The 15,078-nt window shown below is 43.5% G+C and overlaps 1 protein-coding gene across 1 annotated transcript; it reads right to left on the reverse strand.

The window, feature by feature from the left end:
* Positions 1 to 142: 142 nt before the first annotated feature.
* TMEM233 (transmembrane protein 233) lies at positions 143 to 14,396 on the reverse strand. Its single transcript, XM_027696878.1, has 3 exons — positions 14,173 to 14,396; positions 8,109 to 8,243; positions 143 to 1,976 (listed from the first exon to the last, which is right to left on the reverse strand). Exons 1-3 carry the CDS (start codon positions 14,359 to 14,361, stop codon positions 1,965 to 1,967), a joined length of 336 nt encoding a protein of 111 aa, XP_027552679.1. The 5' UTR covers positions 14,362 to 14,396; the 3' UTR covers positions 143 to 1,964.
* Positions 14,397 to 15,078: the final 682 nt, after the last annotated feature.

A 15,078-nucleotide genomic window follows, 5' to 3' on the forward strand; every position in this document is an offset into this window, starting at 1 on the left:
TGTGTGGTATCATGTAGGTCAGAAATCTTCCTCCTTTCACTTTATCCTGAAACTGTCCAAGGGGTTAGAAAAAAGGGATATTACTCTTTCAAATAGAAGAGGCAACCAAGCTTAGGAAAATCACTTCCCACATACCAGAATGGACATGAATTAAAAGTAATTTTATTCCACTTGTCAATGACATTTCTATCATATCTGATAATAACGCAAGCTACTAAAAGTCCCACAAGACATATCAGACCATTGAAATAGTATTCAAGAACCAAAGAGGAGTTCACAGAACAGCCAATTCTTGGGATCATCAAAATCAGTGGCAAGATTCCCACGTGGACAAATTCGATCAGTTAAATGCTGAATAAATCGACTGACTTCACCAGTGCTCCTGAAGTTTTATAGTGCAGTAATTCAGGATAGATGATGCTTCACTGACTTCAATGAAAAACAGAATTTGGCAGGAAGAAAAGCAAAAAAGCACATTGAAAGTAAAATATCAAGGCACAGAAAATACATGCTACTTCCAGGCATATACTTTAACACGTAAAGGTTTCTGGGGGATTTTTTTTTTAATAGGTAGTTGTACTCCTGTCAGATGATTCTTCTCTCACCTGCACCTACAGAACTCCCCATATTTCTGGATAGTCACTCCAGATCGATGTTAGTGCATGGACAGAGAGTGTAAGTTGGCACAACTTGCTTGAAGGTATAATAACAAAGAAAACAGAGCAACAGCCACTGAAGATGTAGCCATGTCTTAATGCTCACCAGAACTTACTCCTTCTAACACGGAATATTTGTGTGACAAAACAAATGTAGTCTATGAAACAGTTTTCAGCTAATAAAACCAGCTGTCCCATGCTTAATTTTCATAATGTATCAAGAAACTGCAGTAATTTAGAGGCCACCAGTTCTGGAACCTAAGGCTGTTCACTGAGTGGTATTTTGAGATCAGGAAGAGTGACTGCAAGTAGGGAAGAGTGCAAAAGTCTGTCCATCTCTAACTGCAGTGATATATAGAGTAGTTGTAGCAAGATGAAAGGATGAGCTAAACAAAAAAAGACATGAACAAAGTAGAACACAATGAAACTGTGTGACTTGCTAGAGGAACAACAACAAAGGGATGAAGAAGAACATCTATTTTAAAAGAAGATCTTTTGTCAGATAAAAAAAATAGGAACATTTTACATACATGTAGTTTAAAGAGGAAAATATGATCAGTGGAACTTTAATGCAGGACTGGAGCTAAGTCAAGGGAGAGCAACAATGAAAGACAACAAAACAAAAATAAATCATTAAGAAAAATATGGATCCTATGGAAGAAGAGTCTCTCTTAATAATCAAGTGATTGGAATCGGTCCCAGGTGGTTAAAAATCCAAGATAAAGATCTAAAAGCTGAGCATGACAGAAGAAAGCAGCTGCTGAGTCAGAGTACACCCACGGCATTATAAAATCACGTAGCAGGATAAAATCACTAACCCATGGTTACAATTGTGTTGAGATTATTTTAAAGTAATAAAAAAATCCTTCATGGCCTGATCCAAAACCCACCAGAGGTAACATGAGTTCTTCTACTTCAGTGGGCTGTGCATCAGATCTTACATTGTGCACTATAAACAGTCCAGATGTGTTGGCTTTGGCTGGCTGGGGTCAGCCAGGGAACATCATGGATCCAGCATACATTCCAGGGAAATGAGAAAGAAAAGGGATTATTTTTAGGGCAAGACCTCATTATACATTAGGGTGAAAGAGAAAATGCTGCTTTATACTGAGATTTCTTATAAATAAATGATTTTGAAAACCTGGTCACGCCATGCTGATTAACTAACTGGACTATCAGTTCATTCACCAGCAACATGCCTCTGCAGACTTGTAGGGTCAAAGCTAACAGTCTGGAATGGTTTCCATCTCTTCTTTTTCCCCCTCCCGAGGTTTACATGTTCATATCCTCCAAGTGCAGTCCTGGTCTTCAGATAGCATTCTGCAAGGACACAGAAATAAGTATGTTTAGAGGAGGAAAAGACAGAGGGTTTGCCCTGTGAGTTTAAATTATTAATTCTACAGACCTAATGGATACATTATGCCACATTAGTGGTACTTGTTCTCTTAACAAACATCCCTCTAGATTAGTGGTTCAATACAGGTTTGAATCAAAGAGCTGAGTTTCTAATGGTATTGGTCATCTGTCAATCTGAACTGAATTTTTAAACTGGGTTACCTGAATCAATGCAAGTTAGGACCTTTCATTGCCAGGAAATGAGCTCTTATTTGAAAGTTTCATGAGGTCAACAGCATCTGTGCTTCTTGGAGTGGTACATAAAAGAGTCAGGCAAGAACAACACTGCCAGTAATAGAGAACTTGGGAAATACAACAGCAACATGTGACAGACGTTTTAAACTGGGTAACCTCTCTTGTGCATCTGCTTCAGGAGAGGAAGGAGCTGAGAAGTTCCCTCACATTCTTGTGTAGAGGGAAGGTCTCAGACATTACCCAGGGATGTACTGACCTCACTGGCTTGTCCCTGGATTCTGGGCTCTCTACTGGACTCTGAGATATCTCCTCCATCAAGCAGCCATGCTTAGCAGTTCCTTAAAGAGGGATCTGGGACATGAGGCTCTACACAATAAATATATCCTGCAAACAGCATTAACTCCTTTGCTCATTGTCTTCTGGATGCTACTCAAGAGTCCAATGGGCAGAAGCCATTGTGGGAACATTTCCTGCATGTGCAAATGAAACAGTTGGACCAGGATTTCTAATGTGGTTTGCTAAGGAAACGAGGCTGGTGTGGTCACAGTGCCCCTGTGCATCTGCATGTGCCTGTCACTGCTCAGCCTCCAAGCTGACTGAACTCTTTGACAGACAGATAGAGGACTTTAGGCTCTTATATTTTTACAAATCCAGTAAAATGAGGTAGGGATAGAGGGATAATCAGTGAGAGCCCTTACCAACAGAAAAGCAGCAGCATACGCTCACTGGCTGGATGGACACCAAGAATTAATGTAGGTAAAAGAACAGGAATGCCCTGATTTCAGACTTCGAGCTCTATCAGTTACTGGCAGGTCCATCCCTTCAGCACAAGGCAAATTGTCTTCCTTGACTTGGGTTTTGTTTTTTTTTATGGTAAGGTACAGAGGACAGGATTGTAATGTAAGGATCCGAAGGCTGGCTGTGTAATTCCTGTCCTCATGCTGGCCTTCAGTTTATTCTGTCTCTGAAAGACAGGCAGTCACTCAGTGACTGGTTGCAAAGGCTTCTGAGAGCCTCAGGAAGGGGACAGCAGAGATATTAAAATAATGTTGCATGCCTTTTCCTCCTGAAGGAGTATTTATAACTTAGCAAGAAAACTGCATTACATTGTATATATACATCTGTTGCTGGTGCCCAGTCTAAATCCTTACTCCTTTTCTTTCTACCCAGAATTACCAATGCTGCATTACTGCACATAGGATTGATGTAAGACCCTTTTGGTTATAAAACAGTACAAGCTTTCCACATAGCCTGGCTGTCTCTGTCTTCCATCAAAGCCATGCTGACAGGTGGTATTTCTGAGGTCAAGTTCTAGATCGAGTGAGATTAAAGAAGGGGTCAGAAGTTCAGGCTCCTCTATGAAAGCATTAAAATATTATAATGGTTTTCCTAAAATTCTGAACTCAAACACGAGTACCCTTCTCATGTAAGTTATTACCAGATAGCTCTACCATGCCTGTGGCCCTGGGTTCAAGATAAACAAAGACAGTGAACACTTGATGTGAGTTAGAAAAGTCTCCTACGCTGGTCCACTGGCAGGAGTTTCTTACATTCCATCCCTGCTTTGGCTGCCCTTTCTTGGATCAAAACAATCTCTGTGTCAGTCAGAGCTCTACAGAAAAGCTTGAGTCTTTATTCCACTCTAAAACCTCTCACTCATTCTTCACATTTCTACTTGACTCACTCCCACTTGCAGAGAGGGGCACAGAAGACTTGGGCTTTATATAACAAGCCTTGTGGGTCAACTGGGTGGCAAAACTCATGTGAACTCTAGTTCTGCCCTGAACAGCATTGTAAAGTGTCGCTCAGACACTAGAGACAGGCTAAATGTGAGTCTAAAAATCTCCTATGAGAAGCTGAATATTGTTCCAGACTACTCACAGGTTATGCAGCAAATCCGGGAATGGGATAAGAATCCATAATTCCCATGGTAGCATGAAGTAGAATGTGACTGTTGAGATCCAGTTAAGAAAAGGGTTTGGGATCCCTGGGGTCTCCTTCACTTACATAAAGGAAGATCCAGCCCAGGATTTTGTTTCCCTAAACCCTGCCAGTGGAACTCAAATGAAATCCATGTGTCCCGTGTCATCAAACCCCAAAACAAAACAGAGTTTTGAATCCACTTCAAAAATTTCAAGGCTACTCTGAAAACACAGATTGTGAATGACTTGAGAGCCCTCACTGACTGACAAATTATTACCTTTTGCTGAACAAAATACTCAGAGACAGGAAGGCTGACTCCAAGAGCACCCAAGTCAGCGGAAAGGTTACTAACAGGCTTCATGAAGGATCATAAGAACAGAAGCAGCGGGTTGGAGCAAACAGCCACCTTTGCAGCATCCCACCTCTGACAGTGACATGTCACAAACACCCAAAGGAACTGCCCTTCTCTTTTTCTTTCTTTCTTTTGTGTATGTGTGTGTACCACATCTTTCTTAAGACAAGGACATCAGAATTAGAGGCAGGACTCAGGATGTGTCACCTGTCATCAGCCATCTTGCCATTCCCTCTCTATCCAGGCATGCTGCAGCAGATCAAGGCCAGCCAGGCTATGGCACACAGCTCTGCACTGTTTCACTTCACAGTGATGCCTCCTTATGGAAGGCAAATATGTCCCTTTTCTCACTGCAGCTCTTGATGGACAACATGCCTAAGGCACATATGCAGGGCCAGACTCGCTGGTGACACAAATACTGGCTTCAGTTCCATCTGAACAAGCAGTGGAAATGTAATTCAGTGTTCAGGACTGGCAAGGCAGGAGCGCAGGAGAAGCTGACTGGAGGGGGTGAAAGTGTATGAAGAATGGAGTGAGAATAAATTTGGCCTAGTGTGGAATGAGGGACAGCCCTGATTTGGCACAGACCACAGCTCTGCACTCAGAGATTCCTCGGCATAATGAGGAACACTGTTTACACTGATCAAGACAAGTTTTATTGCTGAGCTGTTAATTCCAGTGATGCAAATGATGGCTTCCCCTTCCCTACATTCAGGGTCATGACTGCAGGAGGCAGATGGTTCCCAAATGTTGGGCGGGCCCTGTTCCAGGATATTGTATATATAGGTATCACTATATATCTTAATATATGTTTGCTAAAGATAACATGCCAATGTTCAAGACAAACGAGGCTTTCCAAGGCAGCAGGAGAAGCCCCGAGTTGACTTAGCACCAAGTAAAGCTTCAACATGAAAAGTCAAGGCTGTTTCTTCCGTACAGACGTAGGTGTTGACTGCTGTTATTCCTGTGCTACTGTTGCTCTGGGACTGAAGAAGCCAGAGAAGGCACTCAGGGATGCCTGGAGGTAGGGATTTTCTGAAAAGTGAAAGGGTCTTCCTCTTCTTAAGTCTGCCAGTGTTATTGGGTACATTTGGGGGTGTTATTTGGGGTATAATGTCGCTGTTTGTTCAAAGTAGGAATTCCTTGCACATCCTTTCTCTGCAGCTCCCACCATTCCTACCCTTGACACCCCTGACTCGATGTTTTTCTCCTGGCTGAGGCATGTGGAGTTGTTTTGAAGGAGACTTCAGAGCCAGCTGAGCCTGACCCAAGTTCCTGTACCAAGAGGAAAAGTTGTGTAACAACTGGTAGAGATTCCCTCCTGCCAACCTGACTTGGATGCCTCAGTTTTGTTGCCTTCCAGAAGCTCTGACTGGGGATGCTGTGGAAGAACTCAAGTTCTCATTACACCTTGTATCTTTGATACTGGCAGCAGGGCCGTGGATAAATCAGAATTAGCTACTTAAATGTATGAATTTATGAAGAGTTTATGAACTCGAGTGACGCCCCCTGTGAGAAGCTGTAGCAGTTCTGTGAGAACAGATAAAGTACTAACACAGATTAGAAATGGGATGGCAGGATGGTAAACAACAAGCTCTAAGGCAAGATACCTAAGAATATGGTAGGAAAATACCAAGGGGTTCTCCCAAGGGTAGTTTGCAATGAGACTTCTTATCCTTTGAAGACCAAAAGGAGCCATAAGGAATGTCAGCAGGAGCAATTGGGTACTGTGGTAGCTGATGAATTTCATGTGGATAAAACACACAGTAATGCATCCTGGAAGGTCAAGATTTTCATACATATCACTAAAGTCAGAATTAACTCTCAGGGACAATGCATGTGTAGTCACGGAAACATTGAATCTCTGCTTAATGGTAATCAAATAAATCTGTTTTATTACTGTATTAAGGCTATTTTGTGCTCTCTTACTAATACTGAAACATATATTAAAGTTGGCATAGAATTAATTTACGATCACTTCAGCAAAGTGGCTGTTAGCAAATAGTCATGAACAAGGTACAAATGGATGTGACATAACTGCATGGAGTGTGCAGTACATTCACACCAGTGGCACACCAAAATAAGTATAAAATATAAATGTACAAAAGTAAGGCAAAAAAGGGGACTCAGGTAAGCATGGAGAGTGGAAAGACCAGTTGGATCCTCCTGTTAACTTATTTTCACGTCAAAAGATTGTTATTGCTGTCAAATACTTCCTTAGAAGCAAAGGCTTTTCAGAGGGTGACAAGTGAGAGGGAGAAGGGGAGCAGTAAAGACATAGGAAAGCCACAGAACAGGGTGAATCCAGTAAACCCTGAGCCCTCACGAAACTCAAGGCCAAGAGACCTCTACAGAAACTATATACAGAAATTAATATCCCAGCAGTGTGCTGAGGGTTCCCAGGCACCTCCTCGTGCTGCCCTTCTCTCCTCCTACTTTGAAAAAAATATTGAGCTGCTCTCCTTGCCTGAGAAATGATGAGTAAGGTGGTAAAGGCACTCAGAGGAATTTCCTGCTGCTGTCAATTACAAAAGTTGGCACCCCCTGCCTGAAGTGACTTGGTTTTAAATCTGTGAGGGCTGAACAAACTGAACACAAGCTGAAACAGAGAGACTCATGCTCGCAAAATGCACAGGAAATTAATGAATATATAGAAAGCTTCAGATTCTGTGGCACCATCTAATAATATCCTACAGAACTGAACTCCATTTCCACTAAGTTTCTTGTAGTTCAACATGCTGCATTTCAAATTTTGCCTGAAAATGCTGTACATGTTTCATCAGCTACTCCATTCCACTTCCCAGAGATGTCTGCATTTCAGTGGTGGATGAGGTGATCTCTGTTTATAGTTTATGCATGTCTGTACAATGCACTGAAAGGCTCTCCAGCCAAAACAGCCAATAATAAATGCATTTAAATTGGTTATTTTAGTGGGAACTGAACAGTACTATGGAGACAATTTGTTGCATAATTTTAAGAAATGGTACCAATAGCTTCATTACATTTGTCCTCTTTTTCAAGAAAGCTTATAATCCATCTGGGTAACTTTGTCACTATTGCTGCAGGTGTAGCAAGGCAGGACAATAACACAACAAGAAGGAATGGCCTTACCCGACAGAGAGCCAAGTCAAAATTACATTTGTGGTCACTTTTGATATAGTTGGTCACCTGTTTTACCGTCAAACAGTAAAAGAGCAATTGACTGTCGTGTTCTCCTTACAAAGTTGAAAGATAAATTGGCCAGATGGTGAGACTGAAAATTAGCACCTGGGGACTCTGTTACTTGAAAGCTAAGGATCTCTGTGCAGTTGGTCTTGCAGATGGTGAAAACGAGGAGCAGAAAAACCAAAAAGCAACTGGTCAAAATCGGAAAAACCTATTGGAGCTGCAAGAGTTTCTAGAAAATCCACTGCTCATTTGTGTTTAACTACAGACAGCAGAATTTTCTAAATGGTAAAATGCGTAAAAATTGTTCTTTGGGAAGACATGCATGCACCCTTAAAGAGATAAAAACAGATAGTTCTGACAATCTTTAGTCTGTTGTTCTGAAGCCCGTGCACAGGGAACTGCTCATAGCGTTTCCTTACCGTTGTGAAATGAACCACGCAATAGATGCCAATGATGATGAGGCCAATGATAATCGATGCAACAGCAACCCAGAGGGCATTGCGACCCAGTCTTTTTGATCCTTCTATGTCTCCTTGATTATAACTGTTTAAAGCCTGGAGAAGAGAAACAGAGAATTTACAACTTATTGTAAAAAAACAGAACACTGAGTCCAGAGTTCTTTATCAGAGTGCTGTTTTGCACTGTCTCAGCATCCTTCCTTGGGCAATCAGATTAGTCATAATGTGTTCTTTAGTATCATATATGTATTCCAGGAGGTATCCCAGAAATGGGAAGTGTGCGAGGAGAAATATGAGGACCTGATCAAATGAACTGTTCTGTGGACTGAAGAATTCAGATTGTGTTTAGAAAATGACTGCACGAGGTATCACCAAGTGTTATAATGAACGGGCTTCAGTTATAAATCAGCTTTTGTAGCAAAGACAGAATGACAGTTAATTCGAGTAAAGATCTGAGACTGTGGCGAGCAGGAAAGGGATGAAGTTCATCAGAGGATACCAAGCATTGCTGTAGAGCCATTTCTCCCAAGCAGAAAAATAATTAGGGACATTATCTGTGTGTTCTGTCGATTAGTGAGCACACAAAGCTAATGGGCTTAGATGCTTTCTTGGTGTTAGCACTGCAGTAAGATCAGTCCTGCCAAGACAGTCCCAAAGCAATGAAGCCTGTATTCCTAGAATTGCATCTCAAGGATAAGTGCAGGTACTTATTCTCTGGTGTCTAAGAAAGGCTGAGATGCTGATGCACTCTTGTCCTTAAAGAGAGCACTGATACATTTCTTCTCTTCCTGGAAGCCTACATGCCTAAACATTTCTCTATTTTATGTCCCCAAAGAATATCACTAATACCTCTGCTCTGCTGTCAAATTTTGTTGAGGCTGACTAGCAGATGGAAAGGATAGAATGGGGGAAAAGGGAAGAGATGGAAATGAGAGAGGGGAACAAGCACATAGTCAAATAGGACGGTGTCACTTCTGACACTCCACCAGTGCAGCCTCCTGTTACAAAGGGGGGCTGGCACAGTCCTCTCCCCTAAACTACTCCTGTCTACAGGAGAAGAGTTTTCTTAGGTTTTCCTAAAGTACAATTGGGAAGGTCATTAAAAGGAGTATGAGGAGAAACATGGCTTGGCTTGGTCTGGAGCAGGCTGACCTCCTCCTGCCTCTGCCAGCAACCATAGATGTGACTGTGGCTACGGGGGAAACACAGAGAAGCATCACTGACACCCCGGCCCTGGCCCTGGCATTTGTCCTCCACACTTATCTGAGCACTCCCTTTGCATGGCATCTGTGGTCCTGCAAAAAAGCCTAAACTCAGTCCCCCAGACAGTCAAAACTGAGACAGAGTTGTAAGCAAGACATGACAGCACCAGCTTGCAGTTCTGTGCCATTTTACTAATGTATTTAGGAAGTCTGGAAAACGTCCATGTGATTTCTGCAGGTACTGCATAAATAATTCACTATGCAAACTTTAATAAATAATGGTGTTTTAATACAAATCCACGATGAAGAGGAGGAAAACAGCATTAACAATACAGAATAGGATTTGGGAGAGACAGGAAGGAGACAAAAGTTTCCTTATGAAAAGGTTTAAATTAAATGAAATAACTTATATGGCATTCATGAACAAATAAGAGATTTGGGGGAGTGGCTGGGGTCTGACACAAAGCTTTTTGAACTTCATTTACTTGCATCTGCTTCAAAGGGTTCCTGGTCAAGCCTCCAGTTTTACAAATTAGACATAGATAACATTAACTGTTTAAGCCTTAAATATTGTATCTGTTTATTTCCAAGGGAAATATATATATATTGAGAATACAGCCTCTGTATGAGACATGTGGTCTGTCCAACTTTTGAAACAAATTTCAGCCCTTTTCAACCTAATACCATCTGATTTCTCAGGTTTCTGCTACCTCGCTCCCTATGAAGTCATAAACTAAATTAAAGTCACAGTTCTGCAGCTGTTAATTTGCTTGAGTAATCTCAGTGACTTCACCAGGTTCACACACATCTATTTATAAAATATATTCTCAGTTCAACAATAAAGTAACTTTACCTCATGTGAACAGAAATTTGATGAATTAGCTATAAACTACTAATCTCTTTTTGTATATGTTTTCTGTTCCGCATTCCCAGAGCACTGATCATGGCAAAACCAGAAAGAACACTGAATTACTTCAGAAACCCTCCTCTACCATCTCTTACAAGTCTGGGCAGACCAGACTGAGGTTCTCTGATCAACATTTTCTAAGCTCTATAAGCCAGGCTGTGTGAACTTTATTTGGCTGTGCCTGGAAACGAGACACTCTCTAGTTCAGTCCTAAGGAAGAGCGAGACATGCTGACTCAGTGTGACTCCTCGCTGTAAGAAAGCTTCCAGGGAAAAAGAAAGAAGAGGGGGGACTTGGGGAGCAATTCAGAAGCAGACTTGATCTCTGCTTTTTGGCGAACAAAACAGGCAGGTGTTGAGCAGGACACATGAAAGGGGAGTTGGTTCTGCAGGCTGTTGCAGAGGAAAAACTTGCCAGTTTTCAAAGATAAAGGCCATGCAAAAATGCCTATAAACAGCTGCTGAGCCTCATTGTTTAATATTCCTGAAGTAGGTACAGGCTCTCCCATACAGGGTTAGATGTCCAGGTACCTACAAGCTACTTAAAAAAAAAGATGTATAAATAATAAACTTTGGAAATAAACTTACTAACTACAGGCACACTGGTCACTCTGCTTGTCACTGACCTGCCAAAGCTAACACACTGTATGTGGTTTGTTGGATCCCAATTAGAAGAGGTGACTCCCTCAGAAAGTAAGTTCTATCCTTTGCTGTCCCTTGGCTTCTTCCACCCCCTTGTTCATTGTCTCTGCTTAAGGAAACTCATGTACAGACAAAGCATCTGAATCCAACAGCAACAAATGCAGAAAAAGAACTTGTTACTATCAGAGGCAGATGAGCCAAGATTGCCACAGCTTGACCACATATGTTGTTTGAAGCATGTAAATGATTAAACAAAAATGTGTCAACATAAAGAGGCAGTTAGGAGCAAAAATCAGTGAGAAATAGCTTTTGAGAGACTGTTTGGAAGCTGTTACAAATCCAAGGCCCTATGGAATTAGATGGCTAGTCTGACATACAGATCTTTGAAATAAAGACAACTGAACGAGGCATACTGAGAAAATCCAACAAAATGTGTTCAGCTGTCAGACCTCAGTGCTGGTATTGGAAATATCCAATTCATTTCTCAGAGTTGTCCCTCTAGCTCTGATCCCATGAGTCAGATACAGCCAGTCCACATGAGCCAGCTCGCAGACACAACTGGCAGTTCACTGCCAGCCGAGTGCTCCTTGGGTTCACCATAGGGGACAAGACACCACTGCAGATAAGGAGCCAAAGAGCTCAGGGACACCCTGCCTAGCCACCAGAGAAGTCTCTTCTGTCACATAAGCTCCTGGCTTGGTACCTCCCCCACACTACTGCCCCTGATGCCTTTCATCTATGTAAGAACAGGGTAAGTCTGAGCGAGGCACCTCTGGGGCAGAGCGAGCCAACTAATGGTACAGCAACACAAATATAGCTGCTGGAAACAACGAGAAGCAGAATGGATGGCATCTGGCTGGAACCACAGAAGAGCACTGAGAACAGTGATCCTACAGCCAGGAGTTCTGGCCAGGTCCCTGAGGAAAACAGAACTCCTTTTGCTAAACATGCTGAGCAATCCTCACACCTCCAAGTGACCAGTGACTCGTTTGAGGGGGTTGCTCTTGTAATGCCAATACAGTGTGTTACTGATGCCATTAAGGGACCATTCTACCAGCTGTCCTCTGACCCCTGCCATGAGAAACAGGTAGGTAAGGAACAAGAAAAGGTTGTTATCGCAATAGGGAGAACTTGCGAAAGGTTTAGTCTAAAAATATAGTCAAGGAGGTAAGATCTGTAACGGTAAGGTTCGTGCCTCCAAAGGTGAGAAAGAAGTGAGGAAACCAGTGCTGGAGTTGTAAATGGGGCAGCAGAAGAGACTGAAGACAAATCTGTCATTTATTTTGGGGTGTGTTAGAGCCTAGACTCTACTTTTAGAGTGAAAACATTGTCTGAATTTAGAGCAGTTAAGGAGGACATGACACAGGTACACAGGGTGCTGAGCCATGCCCCTCTATAAGCCAATAGGACTTTCCCTTCAGGCCCATTCTAGGAAGTGGAAATTTGTGGAGAACTCTGGTTCTATGGGTCTTTATCTCTGACACAAGATCTCAGGCAAGTTCTGCAGACTATAAGGTACCTTCTGTAAGAAAAAAAAATAACCTGCTCTTGTATCTCAGTGTTAACCCGTAGCAACTCTATCTGAAACAGAGAGGGAGGATGTAGATCCCAGCAAAAATAGAAATAAAACCAGCATAGGCTAAAATGCAGAACCTGCAGTTGAGAATAATGGAGCAGTTACAGGTTGCAGCTCTGAAAGGCAGGGGGATCAGGTTGTAGAAAAGAAGATGAATGGGTTATTTTTAGGGAAGAGGACAGGCTATAGGTGTTGTTGAAACACAATGCTGTTGAAACAGAAGGGTTTCACAGACAGTGGAGGTCACTGGTCTGGTTTTTGTTTCCCCCTCTAAGAGAGTGGGCAGCTGAGACCCGCATAGACTGTTTAGCATTCAGGAAGTGCTCTTCCCACCCTGGCTTCTACATATCCCCTGGTGACACTTACTGATGCCTGACTCTGAAAGCCTGCGTGAACTTCAACTAGGCCGTGGGTGGAGATTTCTCCATATGGAGTGCAAAAATCTTTAGAGGCCAAATTCTGTCCTTGACAGATAACTTCTGTGCAGCCCCAGTGCCTTGGTGAAGGCACTGTCACAGTGAACAGACGCTCGCAGCCCCAGATCATCAGCTCTCATTACTTTATATAGCACCCTCAGTGTCCGTGGACAGAAAGGATGCTGGGTACCAGCAGAACCAAGTCTTCCCAAATCAAGGAAAAGATCACATTGTACAGTTAAGGTAACAACAAAGAAAACAAATGCAGAAGGGAAAAAAAAAAGGCAGCTAATACTTAACTGCACAAAAAGAGTTGGGAAGATGGCTTTGGAATAGCTTCTTTAAGTCATTTTCAAGCCTAAGCAATGTGATTTCTGATCAATCCTCCTAGTTTTAAAAGAGTGTGCTTTAGGATATTTTAGACATAGTTAAGTATTCTTACATTTAATTGCAAAAAGAAACAACTATATTTGTACTCACCTTTTCAGCCTGACTGTCAGAGAAAAGGATGAAAATACACAACATGTTTTAAACCTTTTTCAGCTCCTAAACAACAGAAATATATTGCAGTATTACTGATAACACTGATCATGTATACGACTAGAAAACTCTGGATCTGACTCTGCAACTTTTCACTGAGGGAAGGAGATTCTGTTCCAACAATCCTTCTGAAGTTAATGGGATTGCTGGATTATTAAGGAATATGCATATCAATTACAGGTTGTAGAAGTAAGGCTGTTCTCTCAGTGTATTTGATACTCAATTTATAAGGGCTTTTGCTGACAACTAACAATCTTTATAGCTGTAATATTCTAGTAAATAGTATAAAAGAACCTGTTTACTGGAAAAAATTTGCTCCTATCATATTTGATTAGCTCAAGCAGAAACCAAATCTGATTTCTGTTCCCCAGTCGCCACTTTCACACAAACACTATGTCCAATCCAGCGTGCAACTTATTTGTTGTAACAAATCCCATTAACTGGGATAAACCCGCTTCCCTTACATAGCCTGAGAGTGAAAACTTGTTTGAAACCGCCTTTCACTCCACGTTTTCCATCTGCTGGTGGGACAGCTCGGGTGGACCCCCTGGCTGTGCCTGCTGATGCTCCCAGGCTCGCTGCCTCACCCTACTGTGCACAGGCTCCAGGGACAAGCGGTTCAAAGGCGGCTGGATGCCCCTTTCCCGGACGGCTCCTCCAGCCCCCCCGGCCGGGAACGCCGTGGCCAAGGCAGCGCGGTGCCCCGTCAAGCCGGCCTGGACCCCCATCGGGGCTCTACTCACCATGACGGCGAAGACGAAGGCGACGATGTTGACGGGATAGGCGGGACAGAAGCAGGAGAGGATGCTGAGGAGCAGGTAGTTCTTGGGCCGCGGCTGCGGCGGCTCGTCGGGCAGCTCATCCTCGATGTTGGTCTCGGGGCTGTTCTCCAGAGCCCGCTTGATGTCGGCGCCGGCGGGGAGCGCGGACATGGGGCTGCGGTGCGGAGCTGCGGGCGGGCGGCGCGGAAAGCCCAGCGCCGCGCTCCGGGCAGGCGGGACCCGGCGCGGCGCCGAGCCAAGGGAGCCGCCCCGGGACGGGGCCGGGCGGGGCGCGGGGGCCGCGGGAGCTTTCAACTCGTGAGCGAAGTTCGCGGCGGGGATCGCGAAAACACCAACTCCGAGCGACAGCCGTCGGGAGTTCCCAGCGCCGCGTCCCGGCTGCGGCGGGTCCGGGGAGCCCCGCGCTGTCCCTGCCCCGCCCCGGGAGCTCCCCGGCGGCCGGAGGAGCGCAAAGCCTGCGGTTGTTCCGGACTTTTTGGAACTTTTTGTTGTTAAAAGACTTTATGCCAGTTTGCATGACTCCCGTGAAGAGTTTAAGAAAGTCTCTCCCTCTTCCCTCACCCCGGAGTTTGAGAACTCCGCCGCGTTCTTTAACTCGCGTTTCCGATATCTGAGCTGCGTCAGCAAGTGGGGTAAAAGCCTGAAAAGGCATTTCCTCGGGTCTGGGATGAATTTCCCATCTCCTATAACTCCAGCGACTTGTTAAACTTAGGAAAAGCATTGAAGATTAGCAGAAAATAACGAACCGAAACGATTATGGCCAATTTCTAGCAAGTGATTCAGTCCTTACTGAACACAACACCTGTAAGGTGAAATCCACTTTGGGGGATGCACAAGAAGGAGCAAAGAAATTAATATTATTTCCAA

This window comes from Neopelma chrysocephalum, unplaced genomic scaffold, assembly GCF_003984885.1.
Source record: "Neopelma chrysocephalum unplaced genomic scaffold, ASM398488v2 Primary Assembly neopelma1_116, whole genome shotgun sequence".
NCBI lineage: Eukaryota > Metazoa > Chordata > Aves > Passeriformes > Pipridae > Neopelma > Neopelma chrysocephalum.